At 53.0% G+C, this 23,882-nt stretch overlaps 8 protein-coding genes across 8 annotated transcripts; 4 read left to right on the plus strand and 4 right to left on the minus strand.

The window, feature by feature from the left end:
* Window positions 1-308: 308 nt before the first annotated feature.
* BO97DRAFT_426398 (uncharacterized protein) lies at window positions 309-662 on the plus strand (the record flags this gene model as incomplete). The annotated part of the gene is made up of 1 exon (XM_025697124.1): window positions 309-662. The coding sequence occupies one exon, from the start codon at window positions 309-311 to the stop codon at window positions 660-662; it is 354 nt and encodes a 117-aa protein (XP_025549786.1).
* Window positions 663-913: 251 nt separating this feature from the next.
* Window positions 914-2,585, minus strand: BO97DRAFT_444599 (putative aminotransferase family protein (LolT); the record flags this gene model as incomplete). Its single annotated transcript, XM_025698471.1, has 3 exons — window positions 2,475-2,585; window positions 1,714-2,371; window positions 914-1,643 (listed from the first exon to the last, which is right to left on the minus strand). Exons 1-3 carry the CDS (start codon window positions 2,548-2,550, stop codon window positions 914-916), a joined length of 1,464 nt encoding a protein of 487 aa, XP_025549787.1. The 5' UTR covers window positions 2,551-2,585.
* A 79-nt stretch (window positions 2,586-2,664) lies between these two features.
* BO97DRAFT_372461 (GYF domain protein) lies at window positions 2,665-8,207 on the minus strand. The gene is made up of 5 exons (XM_025692866.1): window positions 8,026-8,207; window positions 7,631-7,888; window positions 7,070-7,508; window positions 3,127-6,982; window positions 2,665-3,077 (listed from the first exon to the last, which is right to left on the minus strand). The coding sequence occupies exons 2-5, from the start codon at window positions 7,726-7,728 to the stop codon at window positions 2,776-2,778; spliced, it is 4,695 nt and encodes a 1,564-aa protein (XP_025549788.1). The 5' UTR covers window positions 7,729-7,888; window positions 8,026-8,207; the 3' UTR covers window positions 2,665-2,775.
* A 2,461-nt stretch (window positions 8,208-10,668) lies between these two features.
* On the plus strand, window positions 10,669-12,471 carry BO97DRAFT_124136 (putative alcohol dehydrogenase). Its single transcript, XM_025689991.1, has 3 exons — window positions 10,669-11,612; window positions 11,664-11,913; window positions 12,053-12,471. The coding sequence occupies exons 1-3, from the start codon at window positions 10,812-10,814 to the stop codon at window positions 12,211-12,213; spliced, it is 1,212 nt and encodes a 403-aa protein (XP_025549789.1). The 5' UTR covers window positions 10,669-10,811; the 3' UTR covers window positions 12,214-12,471.
* BO97DRAFT_426402 (uncharacterized protein) lies at window positions 12,314-13,116 on the plus strand (the record flags this gene model as incomplete). The annotated part of the gene is made up of 3 exons (XM_025697125.1): window positions 12,314-12,430; window positions 12,510-12,881; window positions 12,955-13,116. 3 exons carry the CDS (start codon window positions 12,314-12,316, stop codon window positions 13,114-13,116), a joined length of 651 nt encoding a protein of 216 aa, XP_025549790.1.
* A 774-nt stretch (window positions 13,117-13,890) lies between these two features.
* Window positions 13,891-14,695, minus strand: BO97DRAFT_124150 (uncharacterized protein). Its single transcript, XM_025689992.1, has 2 exons — window positions 14,558-14,695; window positions 13,891-14,495 (listed from the first exon to the last, which is right to left on the minus strand). Exon 2 carries the CDS (start codon window positions 14,427-14,429, stop codon window positions 14,004-14,006), a length of 426 nt encoding a protein of 141 aa, XP_025549791.1. The 5' UTR covers window positions 14,430-14,495; window positions 14,558-14,695; the 3' UTR covers window positions 13,891-14,003.
* Window positions 14,696-16,015: 1,320 nt separating this feature from the next.
* Window positions 16,016-17,055, plus strand: BO97DRAFT_415924 (uncharacterized protein; the record flags this gene model as incomplete). Its single annotated transcript, XM_025696413.1, has 3 exons — window positions 16,016-16,308; window positions 16,475-16,709; window positions 16,927-17,055. The coding sequence occupies 3 exons, from the start codon at window positions 16,016-16,018 to the stop codon at window positions 17,053-17,055; spliced, it is 657 nt and encodes a 218-aa protein (XP_025549792.1).
* Window positions 17,056-20,373: 3,318 nt separating this feature from the next.
* Window positions 20,374-21,225, minus strand: BO97DRAFT_124335 (uncharacterized protein). The gene is made up of 2 exons (XM_025689993.1): window positions 20,809-21,225; window positions 20,374-20,755 (listed from the first exon to the last, which is right to left on the minus strand). Exons 1-2 carry the CDS (start codon window positions 21,090-21,092, stop codon window positions 20,476-20,478), a joined length of 564 nt encoding a protein of 187 aa, XP_025549793.1. The 5' UTR covers window positions 21,093-21,225; the 3' UTR covers window positions 20,374-20,475.
* Window positions 21,226-23,882: the final 2,657 nt, after the last annotated feature.

A 23,882-nucleotide genomic window follows, 5' to 3' on the forward strand; every position in this document is an offset into this window, starting at 1 on the left:
GTAGTAACGACCTTGTCTTGGCATTTGAGTGCGTAGCCGGTTCTTACTTGGTGTGAATGGTTTATATGCTTGGATTGGTATCTTTTGGCGCTGATAACCACATTTTACTACTGCCTCACCTGATGGACTGATTGTGTTTACTAATTCTCCGATAAGATCCACTTTCCGTCTTATCGCTTCGCTTCCCCCGCCTTTCACTTCCGCTGTTGTTCTCCGTTTCCGTTTCATTGGCTCATCTTCCACCTCCTGCTCTATACACACCCTCCTGCCCTCTGTCTCATTCCTCACTTTCTCATTCGATCTTGACCATGAAGACTCTCTTCAAGAATGCCACCATTATCCCGGGTTTCAATCCTCCCCCCCCAGAAAGCCCCACATGTATGATTATCGAGGATGACAGCATCGTTTTCGTGCGCACCGAGTCCAATCTCCCGATTGAATTATTTGACCGTGAGATTGTTTTGGCTGGCAAGAAAGTCCTCCCTGGCTTCATCGATGGGTCAGGCGCAGGCTCCTGTTGCGCCGCAACTGCCCCCAGCTTAGACCCAGACCTGCAGACACATGCATCTACTACTATTCGGCGCCTCCTTGTCCAAAACCGGGAGCGGTTGCTGGATGCTGTGGTTGGGGAGACGTGGCTTGGGGGGCAGAGGGTTCATTAGCGGACCGGATCCACGGAGTGAGATCCGTCTGGGGATAGAGAAGAGTGAGAGTGTTAGGAAGGTGGGAAACCGGCAGTATACATAAATATACTTGACCACACCCTGCTCTTTACCCTCAAAACCTGATATAAGCGTTCCGGGGGTTCTCCCCCGGACCCCCCTTTTCTTTCAGCTTCCTGGTAACCTCAATCCTAAGACCAAATATATAAGCACCACCCATCTACCTCAATATTATTCTATAACCCATAAATTCACTCCAAAAGCTCCCCCTCAACCCGCCCCACCAACTCCTTCAGCACAGGAACCAACCACTCGAAATCAGTTCGATCAAGATACACCTGCGCACTCAACCGCACCCACAACCAGCCCGCATGCGCGAACACAGGCACAAACGTGCCGTAATCCTCGACCAGCCTCCTCTGCATCCAGTCCACGACAGCAGGGACGCGGTCCGCCGGGACCACCGCCTGTGCCTCCTTCTTGTCCGTCAGCGAAGAATCCCCAACCCGAACCGGTAACCGCACGTTATTCATCGCGCATCGCCGCCAGGGACTCCTCGTTGAGTTTTCCCCTCCCTGATGTCCAGGGCTGATAGAAGACGAAGAAGAAGAAGAAGAAACCAAATCCGCCCCCAAAACCTCCGTCCCCAACGCCTCGGCAACAAGATCCGCCGCCTGAACCGCCAACTCCTCCAAATAAGCATAAATCGCCGTCTCCCCGCCGCAGACCTCCCTCCGGAAGTCCAGCGCAGCAGGAACGCAAAGATAGGGCGTATCGTCGGCGGTAGCGACGAACTCGAACAGCGACTCGAAGGGTGTCTTCGTAGACGATTGTCCCGAGGTAGACGCCATCAGCGAGGGTCTGATACTCTGCGACGGAGGGGGGATATAGCCCCAGGAGGTGGGGAGGGTGGTGCGGAGGAGGGGTTGCAGGGCGGGTTTGACGTAGAGGATTGCGGCGCTGCGGGGGGTGTATAGCCACCTTTTCCCCATCTTCTATTAGCATGTTTGTATGGATAGATAGATAGATAGAGGGTAAGGGAACAACATACTTATGACAATTACTCGTCAAAAAATCCACACCAGCCACTGCTCCCTCCGTTCCCTCACCACCACCACCACCACCACCAAACTCCCTCCCAAAATCGAGCGGAATCATCCCCACCCCATGCGCAGCATCAACACAACTCCACACCCCCTCCTCCCCACAAACCCCGATCAGCGCCTCAAAGGGAAACCTCACGCCCGGTAAACTAACCACACTCTCAAACACGGCGATGCGTGGCCGTTTCCCCTCCGCCCGGATCGTGCGAATCATCCCCCGGAACAACCCTACAATCTCCGCATGACTAGCCGGAAACCCGTACTCGATCTTCCGCACCTCCAACCCGACCCCACCCCCAACACGATCCAGAAGGGAGAAAATCCCGTTCTCAACCGCCCCGTAGATCGTCGAGAAGTAGATGAGCGTGTCCCCCGGCGAGAAGCTGGGGAGGAGGTTATGCAGGATCGTCGCGATGCCTGTTGTTGCGTTTTTCACGAACACCAGATCTTGGGGCGCGCAGTTGAGGTGCGCGGCGATTGTGGTGCGGGCGGTTGTTAGGGCTGACGGTTGGGTGTAGCGGAGGAAGGCGTCCGGGGTGCGGTCTGCGGCTTTTTGGTAGGTTTGGAGGGTTTGCGTTATTTGGGTTGGGTGCGTGCCGAAGGAGCCTTTATTATCTGTTAGTTTGGGAGGAGTTGGACGGTTTGGATAGAGGCAGGAGGGGTAAGGTTTGCTTGTAGCGAGGGGTAAGAGCGGCAGAGGGGATCACACCGTGGTTGAGGTTTTTGTAGTTCGGGTCGAGCTGGAAGTGCTCGCGCATGGGAGCGCCGAATGGAGTGGGCGGCATTGTTGCTCTTGTTACCAGGATTGTGGTTATTACCGTGGAGGAAGCGTCAAGACTGATAAATAGTGCTGGAAGTTATGTCAACTGACGCATGAGCCTTGTCACCGAAGGGCGTGTCGTCACATGATAGATAGATAGATAGATAGTAGATAAGCTACCGATCTATACTTTAAATCTCAGATAAGATACACTATCCCCTCCTGCAATGTACAAACATTACCACCTGATTTACCGCTTGCCCTTCTTCCGCGGCGCAACCACCTTGAACGCCGCGTTGCTCGCATCCTCCTCGCGGTGCGCATTCGACGACCCCTTCTTGGCCACCTCGCTCCAGCCGCCCGAGCTCTTCTGGTCCGCAAACGCACTGGCCGCCACCGGATCCACAATGCCCTTGTCCGCCAGCTTGCGCCGACGGATGAACTCCTCCGCGAACCGTCGTCCATCCAGTGTCTGCGAGTTAGCATACACCGAGTCCGAGATGATCTCTGCCTCGGCCGGCAGGAACAGCAACTGCTGCACAAAGTCGTCCACTGCATTCCATTAGCTTGAGCCGAATAACCCTTGACAAGAAAAACCCACCGTTGATGTTGCTGTTCAATCCCTTGCCCAGCGCCAACTTAGCCCACTTGGTGAACTCCTCCACCGCGCGGTTCGGGTTGGCCGGCGGGGTAGTACCCACGGAGACAGGACGCGGCGTGGCAATCGTAGCTGGCTTGGGCTTCACAGGGGAAACAGCCTGAGGCGCAACGCCAGTAGTCGCCCGGGGTCCTGAAGGAGCCGCAGGAGGAGCCTTGGCCTTGCCGCCGGCACCGACGGTGGTCCATGCTCCCGAGGAAGCAGCAGCGTTGACAGGAGACGGCGCAGGAGCCTTGCTGGCCAGATCCGCGTAGCGCTTACCAGTAGACGAAGGAGCAGTAGGGGGACTAGCGGCAGCGCTCTGAGCCGCAGCCGCGGCGGCAGCCAGACGCTGCTTACGAGCCTCTTCTTCCTTCTGGATCTGAGCAAGAGTCTTTTTGGCGGCAGCGGTTGGGGCAGCAGGTCCCTTGTTGTTCCAGACGGAACCCGCCGAGGTCGGGGTGGAGGGAGATCCGGCACTGGCCCAGTTGGCAGTGGATGGGAGACCAGGAGCCTGGACCTGAGCGGCCTGGCTGAGGCGCTCCTGCTCCGCAAGCATCTGCGCGCGACGAGCGGCCGCCGCCAATTCTTCCTTCTGAGCGGCATTCCGAGCCTCGGCCTCCTGGATCTCCTTCAGAGAGGGACCCTTGGGGACCTCGTTGGCTTCCTTGGCCCAGGGCGCGATCGAGGTGGTGGGTGCCTCCACAGGGGTCTGCGTCTGAGAGCGGGAGTTGGCAGCCAGAGATTCGGCCACATTCTGGCGGTTGCGTTGAGCAGCAGGCGCCGGCAAAGGGGAGGCAGAGGGCGGAGGAGGGAAGGGCTGCGGCATAGCGCTGTCACCCTTGCTCATCCAGGCAGCCTCAGCGGCAGAGCCCGCCTGTGGTTGTTCCAGTTGCTGCTGCTCGCGTTGCTGCTGCTCTTGCTGTTCCTGTTGCTCCAACTGCTGGCGTTGGGCGGTAGCAGCCTTTTGCACTTGCTGCGACAGAGTGAGAGCGGGCTCCTGCGGGGCGACGTCAACATCATCGAACTCGGGAGTCTCCTCGGGAATCTGAGGCTGTTCGGACTCAGCGGCCGGGTGGGTGGGAAGGCCTTCGACGGTCTGCATGCCTAATTCGGCTTCCTGAGCCCTCAAGGCATGGAACTGACGAAGTCGCTCCTCACGCGCCTGTTGATCGAAGAGTGTGTCGCCCTGGGTGCTATCGAACTGCTCCTGCTCCTGCTGCAGACGCGCCCGGTCTTGAAGCATCGAGGCGACCTGCTGCTGGTGGAAGAGGCTGTCAGGTTGGCGAGCGGCGAAAGAGCTAGGTCCAAAGGCAAACGGATCCGGTCGGCCAATGTTCAGGCGGTCCAGAAGCGCAGGGAGTTGATCCTGGCTGTTCACCAGATCCGTACCGAGCATCTGAGGGCCTACGTTCGGCAGAGGGTTGCCTCGCATGGCGGCAGCGGCATCGAAAAAGCCGGCCACGGACGGAGGCTGCTGCGGCTGCGGCTGCTGTTGTTGTTGCTGCTGTTGCATGGGCGCCTGGATCGGCGACGGCTGGAAGTTAACCGGAGAAGCGATGCTACCAAAGCTGGGCTGACTGTGAAGGCTATGAGCGCTGGAATGATGCTGCAGCTGATGAGGGTGAATGGAGTGAGGAACGCCCTGAAACTGCATCTGTTTCATAAGCGCCTGCTGCTGAGCCAGATGCTCTTTCTGGCGGGCCATCAAGTACTGCTCCTCCTGCTTGCGACGCTCCAAAGCGTTCTGCTGCTCGGCCGTCAGGGTTGTGCCGAAGCTGGGGAAGCTACCAGGGAAAGGAGGCTGAGCGGTGCCAGTCGAGTTGCCAGTCCAGGGTCCAGGAGCAGGGTCAGGACCGTGGGGGATGCCGATTTGAGGAACCAGGAACGGTTCGCGAGAGTTGCCGATACGACGAACCAGCTGGGCCAGTGGCTCAAACTCCGGGTCCTCGAGCTTCTTGATCTGCAGATCCGGGCTGAAGAATCCGGCCTTGAACCAATCATGCATCTCCAGTCCAGTCCAGGGTCCTTGAATATTGCCCTGAGGGTCACGGTAGATCCAGCGCATGCGATCAGGCATCACCATGGTCCGTTGCTGCGCTGGAGGCACAGACCCGGCATTGCCGGGGGTCTGGCTAGGCTGCGGCACGTCAGGAGCCATGGAGCCAGGACCGGAGCCAACGGCAGAGACGGGGGTCTGGGAGGTCGAGGTGATAGCTGGCTGGCCGCCCTGCCCGGACTTATCGGTAGGCTGCAGTTCTGCTCCGTGCGTCAAAGCCTGGTCCGCCAAGAGTCCATCAAAGATTTCACCAGATTGCCGAGCAGCCTCATCCAAGGCTCCCAAATCGGGCCGGATTTGGTCACCCTGCATCTGCTCCTGCATGGCAGGGGGGAAGAGCGAGCCTAGCTTACTGGAACGACCCAAGCTGCCCGTGCCCGTGATTCCAGCATGCGGGCTGAAGAGGCCACTTCCTCCCAGTGTGGACAAGCTTGGCGACTGCAGGTCACCCATGGTCCCGAAGATCGACTCGCCGAATCCGCCCGCAAATGCAGATCGCTCGCGAGTTGGGGTGCCAACGGCAGCACTCGAAGGCCATCCTGCAGCGCCTCCGATGGGGGGAAGACCACCGAGGCCACCAAGGCTGGAGAAGCTTCGGTTTCCGGCCGCACTGGAAGTTTGGCTGCGATCAATGGATGGCAGGTCCATGCCTGAGCCGACGCGTCGAATGGAGCCGAAAGCGGATGAGGTATCCCGCAGACCACTGATACCTGGGTGAGTGGTGTTCTGAATATCGGAGCCGTCAGTCTCGACATCATCCACCTCGTGTCGTTCGCCGTGGGGGCTCTGGTAGGGGTTCGTGTTGGTCGGGCTAGTGGGTTCGTGTCCTTGCAGAAGACTCGGGGTAGGGTTCCGGGAATTTTCGTGGCTTTGCATCAGTTCCCGGAATCCAGGGATGCTCGAGGTCATGCCGAACGCCGCAAAGCCCAGCTGGTCGGACGGTGCCTGGGGTTGTGGGTTCACCTCCTGAGAACCTCCAAGTGCCGCGCTGCCACTGCGAAGCTCCTCCTGGAACGGGTTCGTCTCACTGCGACCAGTGCGCGTCTTGACAGGCTCGCCCCACGGAGACTGCGCGCGCTTCTCGCCCTCCACATCCGCGAAACGCTCCAGACTGCTAAGCGACGACTTCTCCTTGAGAGCCGCCGCAGCCATGTCCTCGGAGCTATCCTTGGAGAAGAGTCCCTTCAGGCGGCTTTCCCCACGGAGACTGCCAAACCCAGCCTTCTTTTCCGCCGTGGGGGTGGTACTCGTTCCAAGAGAAAAGGCTCCGAACGCACCCATTGGCGAGTAGTTAGCATTGTGCGAGGCAGAAGCGGCCCAGGGAGAGCTTGGCCCGCCTGGCGCCACGCTCAGGGGATTAGTGGAACTCCGCTTGAGCGAGCCAAACGGAGAAGCCACATCCGCACCGGTCTCCTTGCCCACATTCTCCTTTTCCTTTTCCTCCCACCGAGCAGTGGAAGAGGCCGTATCGCGGAAGTCGGTCTTGCGGCGCAGCAAGGAGGGCGGCGGGGTAGACGTGGTCGGTTCATCCCGGAAAAAGCGAGAACCGCTGGTCGTCGGAGACATGGGATTCGCAGGCGAGTCCGCTGTCTCCCGACGCCGGGGACCAGGACGGCCAGCGCTGGGGGACGAGGTGTTGTAGTTATTCATATGACCCTGGGAAATGGACAGCTTGCGACCTCCCGGGCCGGTACCGGTGTTCTCTTTCGAGGCGTTCGTCGGTGGCGGCTTGAGAGGAGAGTTGACGGAAGAGGTAAACAACTGCACGATTTAGCAAAGGTGTCCCGACACAAACAGTTACGGACAACCGGTGGTGAGTAAAGTGGCGGGGTAAACACGTAGACACACCTCTTTCTCGTCATCTGTCGGTTCCACGAGTCCCAGCGGCTCTACCTGGCCCCCATGATCCCAGCAGACCTCCGGACCGGACGGATTGTCCTTGGAATCTTCGCGCTTGCCCCACGCGCCATTGACAGGGGAGGTCTCGGAGGCGTGAGGATTCCAGTCGGCGACGAAGTATTCTGCGACATTCTTCCCCAACGAGCCGGTGTCCCGTTGACTTTTGTAGAGATTTAGCAGTAGGTCCTTGGAATACCGAGTTTCCGTGGTGGCCCCGTTGCGGAGTGCGCTGGACTGGAAGTTCGAGGACATATGCGGGGGAGTGTAGGTGCCGACGGTGGGAGTGGTGGCCGAGTTCGGTTGACTCGTATCCCGGTTATGCGACGGGTTTGTCGCAACTGAGGGGCGGCGGAAGGTCTGTGTTGCTCCGTTCATGCGAGTGCGAGACCTGTACATCCCAGCCGAGGATTGAGTTGTCAGTTTTCTTGTTCCATCACAACAGGAGGGGCCCCGGATTGGATGGGCCGAGGACGAAGACACGGTGCTGATGGTTGGCAAGGAACAGCGTACCATTCTCCACCAGGAGCTCCATCTCCTCTGCGATTAGTAGAGTCGTGGATGTTGCCAGCGGCGGCCGAAGCAAAACTAGAGGGAAGTGGCGTAGGCATTATGGGAAAAACGATAGCTGGTCAAGACGAGGAACGACAAGGCCGGCAATCAAAAGATGGACAAATCGAGGGAAAAGGTCGACGTCAAGGGCGAGGCGAACGTGTTTATTGCAAGTTTTTTTTGGTGGGAGGAGTGTTTAGAGAGAACGAGGACGCAAAGCTGTTGGTATGTGGAGAGAAGAGAGGAAATCGATCAGCCAACGAACGAACCCGAGGGACGAAGACGGGGAGGAGGGAGGCGACAGAGGCACAATGGGGACTGATGGTAAGAATAGAAGGGTAGCAGGAAGAACATACCAAGCCTAGGTTTCGATCAAGAAGGCAGGAGAATTGTGTCGAGCAACGGTGTGGGAGGATTGCAGTTCGGAGCAGCAGACGGGATGAACGAAGTTCGAGATCAGAAGATCGAAAGGATCGAGAGTTTCCTGGCAAGTTTGGGAAGTTCAAGACAGAGAGAGAGAGAGAAAAATGAACCAAGGGCTGAACAGCGAATGAGCGGTAGGTCGTGGCAATACCACTCACAGGTGATGTTGTTTTCGTGTTCCTCCATTTTTCCTTTCCTTTCCTTTTCTCTAACACTACCAGCCACCCGGGACCAGCATGGAACATATATTACCTCATCAGTAAGGGTAATTCTCGACCTTGCCTGAATAATTGATGTCAAGCCATTCCCTTCATTATTACACGCACACTACAGAATACACAAGAGTTGTTGCCGCCGCCCCCAGGCAAACCCACACACACACACACACACACACACACACACACACACACATATCCAAGCTGAGCATCAGCTTATCGCCAACAGAGGCGATAATCCTCTAAGCTTTGAGGTCTTTTTCAAGCTAGCCCTGGAGTAACTTAGTTAAAGATGATCACCAAATCTTTATACCTGCAAGATGTACAGTACCTGCAGTACCGACCCAGCCCGTTCTCTCTCTCCAGTCCAGTGCGTGGCCCGATCTCTTCCCCAGCCAACTCCAACCCGATATAACCACGCCATGACGTTGAGTGGCCCACACGCCAGCCGCAAACGCTTCGGTTCGTCTCGACGTGTCGCTTTTCCCAATCATGATCCCGAAAAATGGGCAATGTAAACACCCACTGCATCTATCTCTATACTCCTGAAAATTCAGGGGAATTGACCCTCGTTTGCTTCAAGAAGATCAAACAGAAAAAAAAAAAAAAAAAAAAAAAAAAAAACACCAAACAGTATCGTCCCTTGTACACTCAGCATCAGCCACCACCGAAATTCCCACACTTCCTTCTCGGAAATGAAAATCATCACCCACTTCAGAGAGAAAGCTCGGTCATTGCGGTAATCCAATCTCTCTTTAAGGTTTGTCACTTGTCCAGTTCAAGTAATTCGGTGCTCCTAGCCGGGATGGCTATAGTTTAATTGCTGCTTTGCTTGGTACATTTGCTCGGTGTAAACCTGATTAGATCAGAAATTGGATCATGCTTTCTGGACTTGATTTATTAAGTAAGTTTGGTCGTGGCTGTATACAATTGTCCATATGCTTGGCATACAACTTGTTGATGTCTGCTCGTGTCTAGATCAACAAAGAAGTACTTGCGGGCAGGTCTTACCAGTCAACCAGATAGAGGAGACAGGATGTCACTTGGTGGCTACACACTGCATCGGGTCTTTTGTTTGAGCATCTTAACCAGAAGTAGTAGTGGCTTTGGGTGGAGATCTCTAATTATCAATTCTGCTTCGCCGGAACTTTTCACTGCACATTGTGAAAGATGCTCGATCGGTTCTAGCCAAATCGACAGGTCACAACGATCTATCCTGCACTGACATATTACCCTGTCCCTGGTAGAGCACATGTCTAAGTGATTGTAAGGAGATACAATTCGTATTGCTCCAAGATCACTTTTCAACTTGTGTTATATCAACAATATCACAACTCGAAGATATATATCGCAGCCCGTCTACCCATCTACAAAATCCAGTAGACTTATCCCAACTCACAGCTCAACTCCAAGACAACACTACTAGCAACCCAATAACAATCCCCGCGGCCACAGCCCCCCGTGACCGTGAAGGAGCAAACAAAATACTCCGCCGCCATGTCGTCGCGGTGATCAACAATCCCTGACACCGCAATGTAAGGTTCCGTTTGCTGCGATGTGTGGAATGTTTGCCTGCTGAGATACCAGACCGTCACGATACCGCCGGTCGTAATGTCATTACACGACGTACGTATCAGCCTGAGGCAGCAAATCCTATAGATCGCGTGCGCAGCTAGCGACTTAACGTACTTTTGACTGACTAGATAGGTGGAAGGCTAGGTATGCCATATCTGCAAGGTCATGCATCTGTAGGTATCTATCTCGCGGGATGTGTTTGTGCTAGTCAGTAGCAGCTAGATTGTCTTATAATTTGGCTATGGGAATTCTCATCTCGCGTTCAATCCTGCTGTTGTCATGGCTCTCAGTCGAGATATACCGTGTTCAATGGGACGGGATAGAGCATGAGAATAACACCTGAGTACCGCGATGTCTCGGATTTGACACCCTATGATACGTATCATCGCCGACCGAGGAAATCGTGAGTAGCCTTACTCTCCATCTGTCCAGCGCTGAGAATGCGAGAGCCAGTATCAGGGGTGAAGACAAGGTAGATGAGTAGCTCACTGAGACTCATTGGAACTCGTTCAAAATTCCAAAGTATAACAAAAGTGATGAACCTGGCATAGACACTGGATCCGAGGGTTGTCTGCTTTATCAGCATCAGACTGGACGAGGATGGAAAGATTTCTCTGGGGAACACCGCCAATGCTTCAGTCATGCTCCGTAGGCATACTGCAACAGCAGGGATTATCCTATGCGTACAAAAGGCACATAAAATTGCTCACTTGCCAGAGTATCATCTACGCCTAACACCCCGGCATCCGCATCGAGTAACTTCCTCGGCAAGTTATCGATAACAAATCCCCGTCTCCCTCCCCGCACTGATAACTAATGCTGGGTCCGCCCTTCATCCTCACCCCTGATCATTGACCATTCAGACCTCTTCACTGCTCTACTCATTAATCAATTACAATTTCACTACGACACTCCACCTCTACACCAGTATGTCTAAGGCCGTCTTCCTCACCAAGACCGACGGCAAACCCGGCCAAGTCTACTATCCCCTGTCCGTGCAGACCCGGGCCCAGCCCACCCCGCAGGGCCGCGAGTTACTCATCAAGGTGACCGCGGCCTCGCTCAACCACCGCGATGTCTTCCTGCGTCAACATCTGTATCCCGGGGTTACATCTGATGTGCCCCTTGGCGCGGATGGCGTTGGGATCGTCGTCGGCGCGGGCTCAGATGTTGCTGATCCGCAGCGCTGGCAGGGAAAGCGAGTGATCCTGAATCCCGGGGTGGGATGGGACAGCTCGCCTGATGGGCCGGAGGATCCCAAGGGGTATCGGATCATGGGCGGGACCAAATTGTACAACAAGGGCACGTTGCAGGAGTATTTGACTCTCGAAGAGTCGGAGGTCGAGGAGGCACCGGAGCATTTGTCGGATGCGGAGGCCGCGGCGCTTCCGCTCACTGGATTGACTGGGTGGAGGGCGTTGGTGGTGAAGGCCGGGGAGAGGAACTCGGGCAAGGGAGCGGCGGTTCTGGTGACGGGGATCGGAGGTGGTGTGGCTCTCATGGTGTTGCGGTTTGCCGTGGCGAGAGGGGCCGACGTGTATGTGACCAGTTCGAGCGAGGAGAAGATTCAAAAGGCAATTGAGCTGGGTGCAAAGGCTGGTGTGAATTATAAGGAGGAAAGCTGGGAGAAGAAGTTGTTGAATTTGCTCCCCCCTGGCAAGGCGGCTTTCGATGCGGTTATCGACGGTGCTGGAGGCGATACGATCGAAAAGGCTGTCAAGTTACTCAAGGTGGGTGGTGTCCGTTTGTTGTAGGTTTGTCAACAGTACTGACGTGTCCAGGCTGGCGGGATTCTCTCCGTCTATGGAATGACGGTTGCTCCTAAAATGCCGTTCCTGATGCAGGCGGTGCTGAAGAATATTGAGGTTCGTGGTTCCACGATGGGCTCGCGCAAAGAGTTCGGAGAAATGGTGGAGTTTGTCAGGACGCAGAAGATCCAGCCCGTCGTCTCGCGTGTGCTTCAGAGTGACCTGAGCGATATTCCGGCACTCGACGATCTTTTCCAGGATATGAAGGAGGGCAAACAGTTCGGTAAGCTGGTTCTTGAATTCGGCAAAGCGTCCGAAAGTAAATTGTGACCTGTGAGGTTGAGAACAAACAATCAGCACTATGCTCTAGTTTAGACACCTCCGCAGATAGACACAGCTATTGTTAACCTTGAATCGCTTAGATCTCTTCCGTTACTTCTTTCTCGGCGTTGAATTATGGCGCATAATCACGTTTGCTCTTTCCCTGTGTCGATGCGCTGCTGCGCTGTCGCACGGTCAACCGTGTTTTCACCTAAGCCTGACCCTCCATAACATCATTACACACAGTGCCATCGTTATTTAGTTAGCAGCACAGTTCATCTTTCATACCAAAGAAGACTCCCGAACCACTCATTCATCCTTTAGCCTCTAGTCCTTCGATTTCCTGCGACCGAATCACCATCATGGACGCCGAGCTTGTCCTGCGATATGGACCTGGCATGTCCTTCTATCGGGCTCAGATACAGTCGGAAGAAGACCTGACACATGCTGATAGTAATTCCTCAAACTTATCCCTGAAGGTAGGTTAGCTCAGTCAAGCTCGAGAAAACAAGGCGAAGAAAGGTTGACTATGAAACTGACCACCCGTTCGGACTTCAGAGATACAACTCAACGCTCCATGCCTTGGAGACGACCAATGAAATGCTGATCAACAAGATCGGCAAGTTACGGACGAACACTCATCGTCTCCGCCACGACCTGATGAACCTGGAACTGCATGTCAGAGCATTCAACCGTGAACTCTTAGCAACCTGGCAGGCAGACGCGTTGACGCGATTCATCGAGGTTGTATTCGAGCGTCAAGGCTGGAAGTTGCCTGGCAAGGTGGCCGTGGGCGATCACATCTATTTACCCCGTGAAACTCTCTCAACATTATACTTCAAGGCCCTCAAGAAGATCAAGAAGGAGACAGTCACGAGGAAGTTTGGACTGCCGATGCGGTACTACCATGCTCTACAGAGGTACCATGAAGTAAGTCTGACCCATGCGGGGGTGTGCTGCCGTCTCTCTACTGGCCCGTTGCCCCCCTCTCTGACATGGGTAGGTCGCTCATTTACGGAGCACCAATCCCTACCGGACTGAGTGCAGCTTCGCTCGATGGCTGGTCTCTGTGAAAGAGGAGAACCGGGGAGCGTATCGGTTCTGGGGCAGATTGTTTCCTCTCTGCTATAACCAGTCCGTCGAACAGAGCGCCGATATCTTTTGACTGGCAAGCGTCTGCGAAGCTGGCCTTGATTGCAGGACCTTGCAGGTCTGGCACTCGCATATTCGGATAGATAGTATCGAAATGAAGTCTCTGCCTCAGTCCCACCGTCTTGCAGCATCGTGGCGAGTCGGGTGAGACATGCTACCAAAACCGGTGACGCTATGATGGACTGGCGTGTGGTGTTATCACCGATCCCAATTCTGGCAAAGACCCGTGAATTTCCCAAGCTCTCTCCAGTTTAGTCAACACAGCCAACTGGGTGTCGATCCCAGAGGAAACGGCCCAAGTGTGACGCTGACTGGCCATGTTTCTGGCATTTCCGGTCAGTGCAAAGGACCTGCATGAGCTCCAGCTTGGTTGGACATGGACCGCCGGCCCGGACGCAGGATACGCTTTGGCCAGCACAGCGTGACGTCGGGACCTCTGGTATGATAGGAGGGGTTACTGATTAGTTAGGGGTGATAGTTATTTCCTCTTTTTTTCTCCCTCTCGTGTCGGCCGCCGCACACATTGCTTGCCCCGTGTCATTAAACCAGAATCATTTGAAAATGATAATCCAGCATGACTCTTTAGGGTGCAAGGCTTACTCACGTAGGGCGCAGCAGCAGCAAAAGCAGCAGCAAGTGAGACATCATTGGATGTATCGCCTTGGCCGTGACTGACCCTCGGTCTTTCCATTCCCCCGGGATGGTTGGATTGAGAGACGGATTGCGGATGGCAAAACGTCAAACAACGAGGAGATGGAGACGGAGCAAGCTCTACGGTCAGCTGACCCTGACCCCATATCATTTGTCTACACACACACAATTCTCACAGATGGAGAGACCGTCTCAAATTGGCCTCTATCTCAGCTTAGTCGCTAAGTCTACTCATTTTCCAATCCCCTTTCACTGGCTACCCAAATGCAAGCAGCGAAAGGTCAACAACACAACTTCAAGACATTGAAGACAAGCTTGGTTAGTTTTAGTTCCGTCGCTTAATTTACCGGTCCTCAGGCGGCCCGCGCTCGCCAGTCCACCAGCAAACCCAGCGCACCCCAATACCCAACCAAGTCCACGGCCACGCCCTTTCCCACGCTGTCCATCCCAAAATGTAATCCCTACCAACAAAAGATAAAGCCAGACAGAGTCTAAAATAATACCAATCCCCAAAGTCGGGAACATTAAGGAAAGAGTAACGGGATGAAGAGACCGAACTCGTATTGTGTGGGTGGCAGGGAAACGGGTTGACCGGTAGCGAATTGATATCGGAAAGAGAGCGCGAAAAAAAGGATGGTGGGGGAGGGAGAGGGAGAAAAAAAGGTCAGGACCCATTCTTGCTGCTATATATAACTTTTTCTCTCGCTCTAATTACGGAGTAGTGGTGGGTTCCTCAAGTTACTACAAGGTAAGTAGCCATTTTTACCGGTAGTGGGATTTCTTTTATATGAGGGGTAGTTTACTCGTTAGTTAATAGTTAGTGAGTAATTTGTTCGTGTAGTTAGTTGAACTTGGTGCTGGGTTGCGAGGTAGATACAGGATCTAACTTTGGTGTGGTGCGAGGGGAGGATCTATAGTTATCGTATACAGTAGACCGTGGACTAGTCAGTTAGCTGACTAGCTCGCAAAACTGCCGTCACTAAACTAGAATCGTCCCCTCTGACTTATAACTATGCTAGGACTGGGAAATGGTCGGGTTCACGATGGGGTTTCTCTTGGCTGCTTTTCCGGGTGTTTACTCTTGCTCCATTTTGAGTTTTGAATTGTGTTGTGGTTTATCACTTAGTAGACTATAGTTAAGTTGGTTCAATAGGCTGAGAGCTTGGTAAGTACAATAGGTCGTTGGTTGTGTGCCGATTCGCTGTGTCGGTAGTATGTGATTGACGCGGGGGGATCCTGAGGGATTGTTTCTCGTTTAGTTGACTCGTTCTGGGTGGAGGGTGTTGCTGCTTCTTGTTGTATGTTACGGGATACTTTGCTGGTTTGAAGGTTAGATCTAGTATGGTCTGATTGTGTGGTTATATCGTTGTGTAGAGAGTATATACTACTCATTTCTGGCTGGCTATGGCTTCGTGAGGATTGAACTTGGGTGTAGGTACTGTAAGTAGTAGAACACTACGATTTTGGGAGAGACCAAGTAATGTTTTGCGTGGTAAGACTATCATCCAGGGCTTGATTACATTCGAACATCGCTCAACCTCTACATCAACGACATCGCATACAAAGCACACCTTCACCAAATAGACATCTAGCTCTCTCATTGTGGCTGGGCTAAGCCTATAGGCAGTGGTCGCCGAACGAAGGGCAACCAGTCGCCGATTGACACTCCCTACGCTAGAAGCGGTGGCGCCTCGGTTGGATGCCTGAGAAATGAGGATACTTTATATGCGGAAAAATGCAGATACCATACTATATCTCTTTGCTTCCCACTTCTCTTTCCCTTCAAAGAAAGACAAGAATACAGGGAAATCAAGCCAATTTCGCCTCTCCTGAAAGCAAGTGTGTGTGTGTGTGTATGTGTGTGTCATCCAAAAACCAGGAAAGCTAGTGTTGGCGGTCTATGTCCGATAGTCGTCTCCAGACTGAGACATATTGGCGCCATATAGAAACCTGAACCAGTGGATGGGCAGAGACTTCCACTAGTCTGCCTGCCTGTGTCCTGACCTACCGTGGACATGATGATGGTTTGATGATGTCGCGGGACAGAGAGGGGGGGGGAAAATTGGATGATCTTCCCGGATAACACTGGAGTTAAGGCAGACAAAGGAGAAAAGGGAAAGGGTCATTGGGAGAGTCCATTGCAACCACTCATGGCATGTGATTGATTGCTTCTGGTTGCTCCCCGTCCCCAATCACAATCCGATCAAGATCTTGATCGGATTGAAAGAGAGCTGACGTGACGTCTCCTTTCAATTTCAAACATGCTCTCTCCCTGGATTGAATGTCATTGCAGGCTGCTGCGGGCTGCAGCTCTAGTTGCACGGATTCAGGATCAGTCCATCGGATGGGATGGAGGGTCAAAAGTACGGAAGCACAAAGCCAAGAGGCACCGTTACTCGGTGGCTGATCCTAGGCAGCTCGTGTTGACCCGGGATCTGTGCGACACAAGGCCAAAAAGTGAAATAGAGAATTCGTCCTGCACGAAACCGATGGCGAACGGGAAGGGGGAGATCAGGGTCAGCAGTCCAAAGTCCGGTGGAGGGGTAGGAGGGCAGTAGGCTTCCAATTTTTGTTCAGCTGTTGGTCTTATACAGCGGGGGATTGTTGAAGCATTAAGCCCACCCCCCGTCCCCTGGCGGAGTAGGTGTTGTATATGAAGTTCGCTCGACTATGGGGCAGGCATTGTATCACAGAAGCATTACTGACAAAGTGATGGGTAGCGTATCCCAGTTCTCCTACCAACGGCCAGTATATAGACCGCAGCACCCTGAGAGGAAAGGCCCTCCTGAAGATGGCACTAAGACAGAACTCACGCAATGCTTGCTGTCGGAGGTAGCCCTCATCTTCCTGACTGCGGAGACAGCACCACCGTTTCGTGAGGGAAGACTGAGGCCCTGTCTCGAGACGCTCTTGCCAATCTGCTCAACCATATGCGCCTACGCCCCCATCGCAGGCGTAGGAAGACACTTCTGACCAGTTGCAGTAGTCGAGGTGAGAAGGCCAGCAGAGCAGGACTGCGTAGTCTACCCGCAGCGTAGAAACATGACCACTCTCGACCGGCGCGGTAACGGGTAAATGATAGTCTCCCTGGGCCATCGCCCATTCATCAGTCCTTTCCCCATTGCTAGTCAAAAAGTTAGCATTACCCTATAGAGCACTATATTGGTACCAGGCAGGCAGGCAGGCAGGCAAGCAGGCAAGCAAGCACAAAAGACGGGCATTTGCCAATGCTAGCATCAACTTTGAGAATCTCTTAACCTACCACGGGTTCCTACGTCCTGTTCTCGAGCGGAGAACATAGATAGTGATTACTGAGTGGTATGGTAGGTAGGCTGAGGGCTTGATGGGAGGCAGGACCAAAAATAACCAACCTCCCGCGCGACCCTCAAGTCTCACTTGGATTCTGCCGCGGTTGACGAGCTTGTTTCACTTGCAACATCCCGCACTTTTCTATCCCCTGCCCTCTCTTCTTGCTGTCGCGTGGGACAAATAGAAAAGAATATAAAAAGGGTTGAAAAACGAATTTTGGTGAAGGGGGACTTACCGAGGGAAAAATTATGTAAAACAAGTCCCGGAGAGTAGTAGAAAAAAAGAAACAATCCCCCTCAGCCACAAGTCGTCCCAGGGGAACGGATGGACCTGGAGACGGCCCTGCTCAATTACTAGGCCTGACTGGAGGAAACCAAATCCGTTGCAGCGTACAAACAGGCTACGGGGAATTTTCTTTTTGGAAGCCAGCCCCGGGAAAGAAAGCAGGAACCCGTGCTCCAATATTGTGTGCGGATGTTGAGGAGCTAAAATTCACTAGCCAGGTTACATGTAGGGGAAAAAAGTGGTCGCGATGACTTTTGCATGCGATCGTCGGGAATAGAGGTTGGATGGATGTAGTTACTGTAAGGAAGGAGGAGCTCTCTTTCAGTCGGCGGGGACACTGGGGCTATGATATTATCCGAGGCTGTCATTTGTGCTGGACGTCTTGTTCGTTAATGGTTCCTGATTGACTACCTACATAGTAAAAGGTATCTCTAAACTGGTGCCGCAAAGACTGGTATCCGAGCAAGAAAGAAATTCGGTGAGACTTCGCGGGTTTGCATTTAGGGTTCGGAGGCTCCTGGATGGGTATGGATTGACAAGTAGGTATAGAAGTCTTGTCGGCGTCTTGTGGGGAAAGACGACGGAAGGGAGAAAAAAGAAGTCTAGTTCTCTCGGGAGTTTCAATAATATCCATCCCTCTTGACTTGTTTCTTGGTCGACGTACAGTGCATTGCCAATTGGAGTTTCAATCAAGGCCATGAAATCAATGTTCGCCATTGTAATCTCCTGGCCTCCTTTCACCGTCGGATCCGAGTTGGATTGAGTGGGCGGAACCAAGTAGTAGGCTTCAAATAGATTGTTTGATTTCAAGGCAAAGCATAAAGACTAATCGCGGAGAAGTCGGCATTTCCTTCAGATCCCAATACAGTACCAGCACTACGAACCGTAGCCACTCCTGACAGCCATTGGAATTAACCATAGCCAACCTCACTCGGATCGACCATTCCTTCCCCCATCCCTAAAACGTGCCGATCAGTACGGGCGGCGGGCAGGTGGACCGCCTGTGACCATCTGCTTGCTACGTATAAAGTCGATGGACGTTATTTCGGCCAGGGCAAGGCCGCCACGGCAATTTTCTATTTGATGGTTTCCCAGTCAGGGTGCTGCTCCGACTATGTACTGAACAAAATCCCGTGCGGCATGCAGTGAGCCAGTGACGCCAAGGAGTATTTCCCTTACTAACGGAGAGGGTTATCGTGTGGCCGGGCCGACCGAGGCTCGAGTCGACAGGAGGGGTCTTCGAAGTTCTAATTGTCTAAGCCGGCCGTGGAGTGGAGTCAGACCTGCCTTCCATCAAATGCTGATACTGAGTACTTCGGAGCGATACAAAGTGGTAGGTGGAAAGTGCAAAGGGGAACTTCAGCACCGAAGAGTAAGAAGCATAGCCCATCGGAGCAATGGTCAAGGGGGTGAATAGGAGGGGTGAGAACGGGAAAAGTACGCAAGGACGCTGAAAAGCTAGGGCGGGCATTGGGTTGGTACTGCGCTGCTGTAAGGGCGACCTAGACAATTAATCGCAGTTGAGAGAAGTCATCATCGATTGCTGAAAAGACAGCAGAGGAGGCCGATTTGGCATGATGCCATTCTGGGTATCGTTCGCAACTCCCACGGCGTTGCAGGTAGTCTGAGTGGGCATGGGAGATAGATCGGACTGACGCTTTTGAGCCTGTCAAATCAAGACAGGCAGGACAATCGGACTAATGACCTCAGATTGTGCTTCCTCGTATCGATGGCCAAAGGCGATAGGGTCAGAGTGATCGTGCCATCACATATACCCGCTGCAGGGTCCAATCCTTTCGGGTAATCTGGTGGATGCCAAGAGGGCACCAAGGCTGCCACCTCAATCTAAATGACACACTGCTAACGGGTTCGTGCTGCCCATTGCAATTGAGAGACCCTGAAATGCTTGGTTACATACTTTTTTTGGGCGGGTTACGTACCGATTGCCCCCTTCCATGACTACACCTCGGTCGACAGCCGCAAAGTCATGATGATGGATAATTGAGATTGGTCGAATTGACATCTCTCCCCGGATAAAAGACCCTCTCTCCACTTACCCACCACCACCAATGTTGCCTCAATTGGAGTCTTCCAAGTCCTCTATTGTTTGCCAACCTGTTGTCCGAGTTGAGTCCGATGGAAGTCCCAAGAATAAGGGTAGGATTAAGAGATTTCATAATTCCCCCTCGAAAAGGGCAAAAGGCCGAACCGGAAAAGCTGCGCTAATCTGTAGGAAGCGATAGTGGCTTAATCCATCTCCCACGCGCATCGACCCGTGGCTCCGTCGTCTCCATTCCATGAGCCTTCCGGAAGATTCACCTTCAAGGGAAACCAACCGGGGTTCGCAGCTGCAAACTGGGGCAGACTAGCTGGACCCGCCTTAGGCAATCACTTTTCTCCGGTCAAGCCCGGGGAAGTTCCGACTTGGTCCAAATGGTGCAGAGAAGCGGAACAGGGACCACCTGGATGAATGGATGGACGGACCATGCCCCCATGGCGCAGGCTTGTAGTTTAGCCAAACACTGAACGGTGAACCACCACGGCGAAACGTTGACACGGCATAACATGGAGAAACAATATGAGTCGCACTTCGTTGGATGGGTAGGCTTTAGGTACTTATGATTAATATATTACTAATGCGAGTTCAGTCCACTGGATGGTACTTATGTAGTTAGTAGGTAGTCACCTAAAGTATCCGATTACACCAGTCTTCAAAGCATTGAAGCCTGCTGATCCAGGAGGAAGGTTGCAACGTTAGTTATCATGACCAGGGTCAGTAGGACATCGTTTCAAAAGTACCTTCATCGTCCGACGCCCCGAGATACCCATTTGTACCTTTCCTCTCTTCGAATTATCCTTTCCTCCTTCGCTCTGCGGGCTCCTCCGGGTCTCTGGGGCTGGCTGCACTGCCGTCCTTCGGATAATAGCGGCACAACCCTAATAATAAGATACTTCCAGGTGCAACGGGCGAGCGGCATACTCGCAGGGAGTGGTCGGGTTGAGTTTGTCTGCGGAAGTATCCTCGAAGCCGAAGCGCACCACTGCGAAAGTGCTGTGGTACGGTCGCTTCAGTGATGGCCCGGGTAGGTGGGTAGTAGGGATTCTCCGAGCATTGGCCGATGTTTCCTCATCCTATCCGTGCCATTTGAAGACAAGAGTAAGGTAATGCATTAGACTTTCTTAGTCCGTGGGAACAGAAGTGAGGTTGTTCAGGCGTAGGTACGGTCCTTCGAAAGTATGTTTGATTGATTATATACCAGAGTTTTCCGCGATCGGCTGGCGGAACACGTAAGTATATATTATCAGGCAGCTGTAGCAAAAGATCAGATGATTGCATGATGCTAACGCCCGGATGCCATTGAAATTGCACGGCATTTATTGGTGTCTGCGTCTGCTCAACCCCTCGCCTGTATGCATGTAAGTTCAAATTACCAGCAGCTGGAGTTGATCCGATCTATACAAGCCTGCGACCCAAGAATATCTCATTCCTTCTGGAATCAGCATCATGATGCAGGTGCTTAACCCCCGTCTCTCCACACGTCCACTGCCGTTTGCCCTGGCAAATGGCAACCTTGTGGTTCTCTCGAATTTTATCAGCGGCCAACTCATCCCAATTGAGTCAAGTCGAGAACCACTATCGCAGGACAAGATCGCCGATCTTGGCTGGTTTTGGGGTGATTGATGGATCACCTCCATGATGCCATGCTGAGAAACCCCACTATCGTAAACCCCAACGATATGCATGTTTTTGGTTTCGGCTTTTGGCAAGGTCACTAAAGTAGGTACCGGCCAATAATTGCAGTGGTCAAGTATCTAGCATGTCAATGCTCGGGGTTCTTACTCCTTAGACTCGCCAGCAACGTGCTTGAGAACGGCGATCTGTGAAGTTCCGTATCCGCTGACTAAGGACAGATTCCATCTGCGAGGGAGTCATTGGTATCGGATATAAGCTTATACGTAGGCTAAGAGTAACTAAGTCAAGAAAGGAAATGAAAAAGAGAAGCTTGAAGCTTATGAATGCATGCTATTTCGAAGGTTCGAGGTTGTTGCTGTCGCTGTAGGGTGGCATGTGGCCCAGTGCATTTGTCCTTCCTTGTCCACGGCGAACAACAACCGTTCGTTCAGCTTCCGAGGCAAGATCGGAAACAAATTTGATTCGGATCCGGATATGCTCACGGTGATTCCGAAGCGAGTTCTCGCCGGAGATTTTGCTTGGTATAGTAACTTATATTGACGATTACCCGTGTCAATGGGGATTCTTGAAGTTCTTCGAATCATGACTCTGGACATTCGACTCTATAGATAGACTTTGATTGTGTGTGTATACCGCCCACAACCTAGGCTTCTTTTCTTCGGAGAAATGGCCGGCGTCTTCAATCGTTCTCCTTTCTGGTCGGCATGACCTCATCGAAGGTTAGCTCAACGGTGGGACCGGGCATGGCCATTGTGGTACTTAGTACTTTCTGTTTTCTTCGGCCGGGGCTTGTTTGTTCTTGACTTTGGCACAATCTTGGCCGAATCGACCATCTCAGTGAAATGATTATCCACGGTAGCATCTTTGCTGTGCGTGTTTTATCCTGTGGACGGTGAACAAGGTTGCCTGCTTTCCTGAGGCAGGCACGATTGCGACTGGATTGCCCTACCTCAGCCATGCCCCGTGGCGGAGGTGCCACCGCGTCAGATTTCAGGCTCAATCGCACCATCCATACCAGGGATGTCCTTTCTTTTCTTTTTCTTCTTCCCCTCATACAGCATTATATAATCGGTACCCGTGGTGTGGCATCAGATATATCTCATCATGGACTTGGCCAAGAGCCCGTGAATGATGATCATCCCATGCTGGTTGGCCAGGTATCAACAATGCAGCTCTCTGCTCCGCCCATAGTCGACAGTGATAGCTCTGAAGTATGGTCACAGTGCAGAGTCACTCCCTTGGTTAGTGCTACCATGCTGCTACCTTACCTCCCACCCTCGAGGCCGATCGCCAAAATAGCATTTAGGTGCATCCCACCTCCCATCGTGCCACCGACCGGGTTAAAGAGAACGAATCAGTGCGTATCGGGCCAAGTGAGGATTTGAGCCACAAAAACACAGAGTTTGCGCGCTAAACCCCGAAGAGTTGCAGAGGTGGGTGACCACCTGACATTCTGCCAATCAGGTGAGCCCATTTACTCTTGCAGGCTGTGAATTCACCGAATGGGGGTTAGACCGGTCAATGCAAGGCTTTCTATGTTTAGCATTTTAGATCGCCCGCTACTATCTTCGCTCTGTTGTTTGTGTTCCTAACTTTCTTAAGCCGAGTAGTCCGCGGCCTCCGATCGCTGTCCGCAATATTGCGCAAGTTGCCAATCCTTCTGCAGTCTGCACCAGCCGGTAGTCAGAGAGCTCGACCCTCTTATCTCCAATGCGCGCCGAATTCATTCACTTATGGTGGCTGGCAAGGCGATCAGATGTATAGTACCTATTGAGGGAGGTACCTATGCAGGTATACTACCGGTACCGCGAAGACGAGCTTCAGTGCCACAATGTGGACTGATTGATCCCGAATTACCGATCTGACTGCATCATGGACGAGTTTCCAAACCAGGACAATTAGACTTTTCCAGAAATCTTGGCAGGGTAACCAGTAATCAGCATCGTGTTTGCGTCCTGCGATGACGAAACTGATAATCAGGGCTGCTAGCTCTTCGGAAGTGCGAGGAAGCGGAGGGAGGGGGGTCGCAGCGTCGAACAATATTTAGCAGCAGCGGAAGAAAGTAAAATGGAGTTCAGCCATGGTTCGGTTCCCTCAAAGTCAGATCATTTCAGTGGGGGAGGGGGCACCTTCGAACCAGTCTACCAACCACTATTTAGATCCACGACGATAGTGAGGGGAGCTGTTGGGTCAAGCAAGAATCAAAGATGGTGATGCGAGTGATGGGAGAGTGACTAGGCGATTTCAGGTACGACAACGACTGAGTAGGCTTTCTTCTCCGTTCTGTTCCAAGCTCCAACAACAGACAATAGTCTCCCTGGCTCCTCTGGATCGGGTATCGGTCAGGAGTAGGTACCGACCGCTGGCGGTTGGGAAAAAAACCCGGCTCGATCTCCAGGGACAAGCTAGTATCGAGACTCCAAGAGAAAGACTAAAACAAACAACTATGAGCGATGCTGCTTGAGGGATACAACTTGATCCAACTTGATCCAAATTAGGTTCCGATAATATGCTTCCTCGCCTTCTTCTCCGGGAAAGGGGAAGAAGGAACCTTCTAGGGAGGGGAGGAGGAGGGAGGAGCTGAGAGGGCAAGGGAAGGTGGGGAAACTAAGCCGTCCAACTGTTTGTTGGAGAGCTAAATTTATGTCACACTTCACGAACTTCACGATCGGTCGCATGCTCTGCACCAGAACGGTGGTACCTTGGCGAAGCTGATAGATGGATGCCGTTGGGTCATCTGCCTCCCGTGCCGTATCCTGTTCGGACGTCCTCAAATAAGTTCGGTCGGGACGGTCCCAGGTTGAAAGGAGCTTCAAGTGGGCCATGGACGGTGAGCATAT

Source organism: Aspergillus homomorphus (genome assembly GCF_003184865.1).
Source record: "Aspergillus homomorphus CBS 101889 unplaced genomic scaffold BO97scaffold_28, whole genome shotgun sequence".
NCBI lineage: Eukaryota > Fungi > Ascomycota > Eurotiomycetes > Eurotiales > Aspergillaceae > Aspergillus > Aspergillus homomorphus.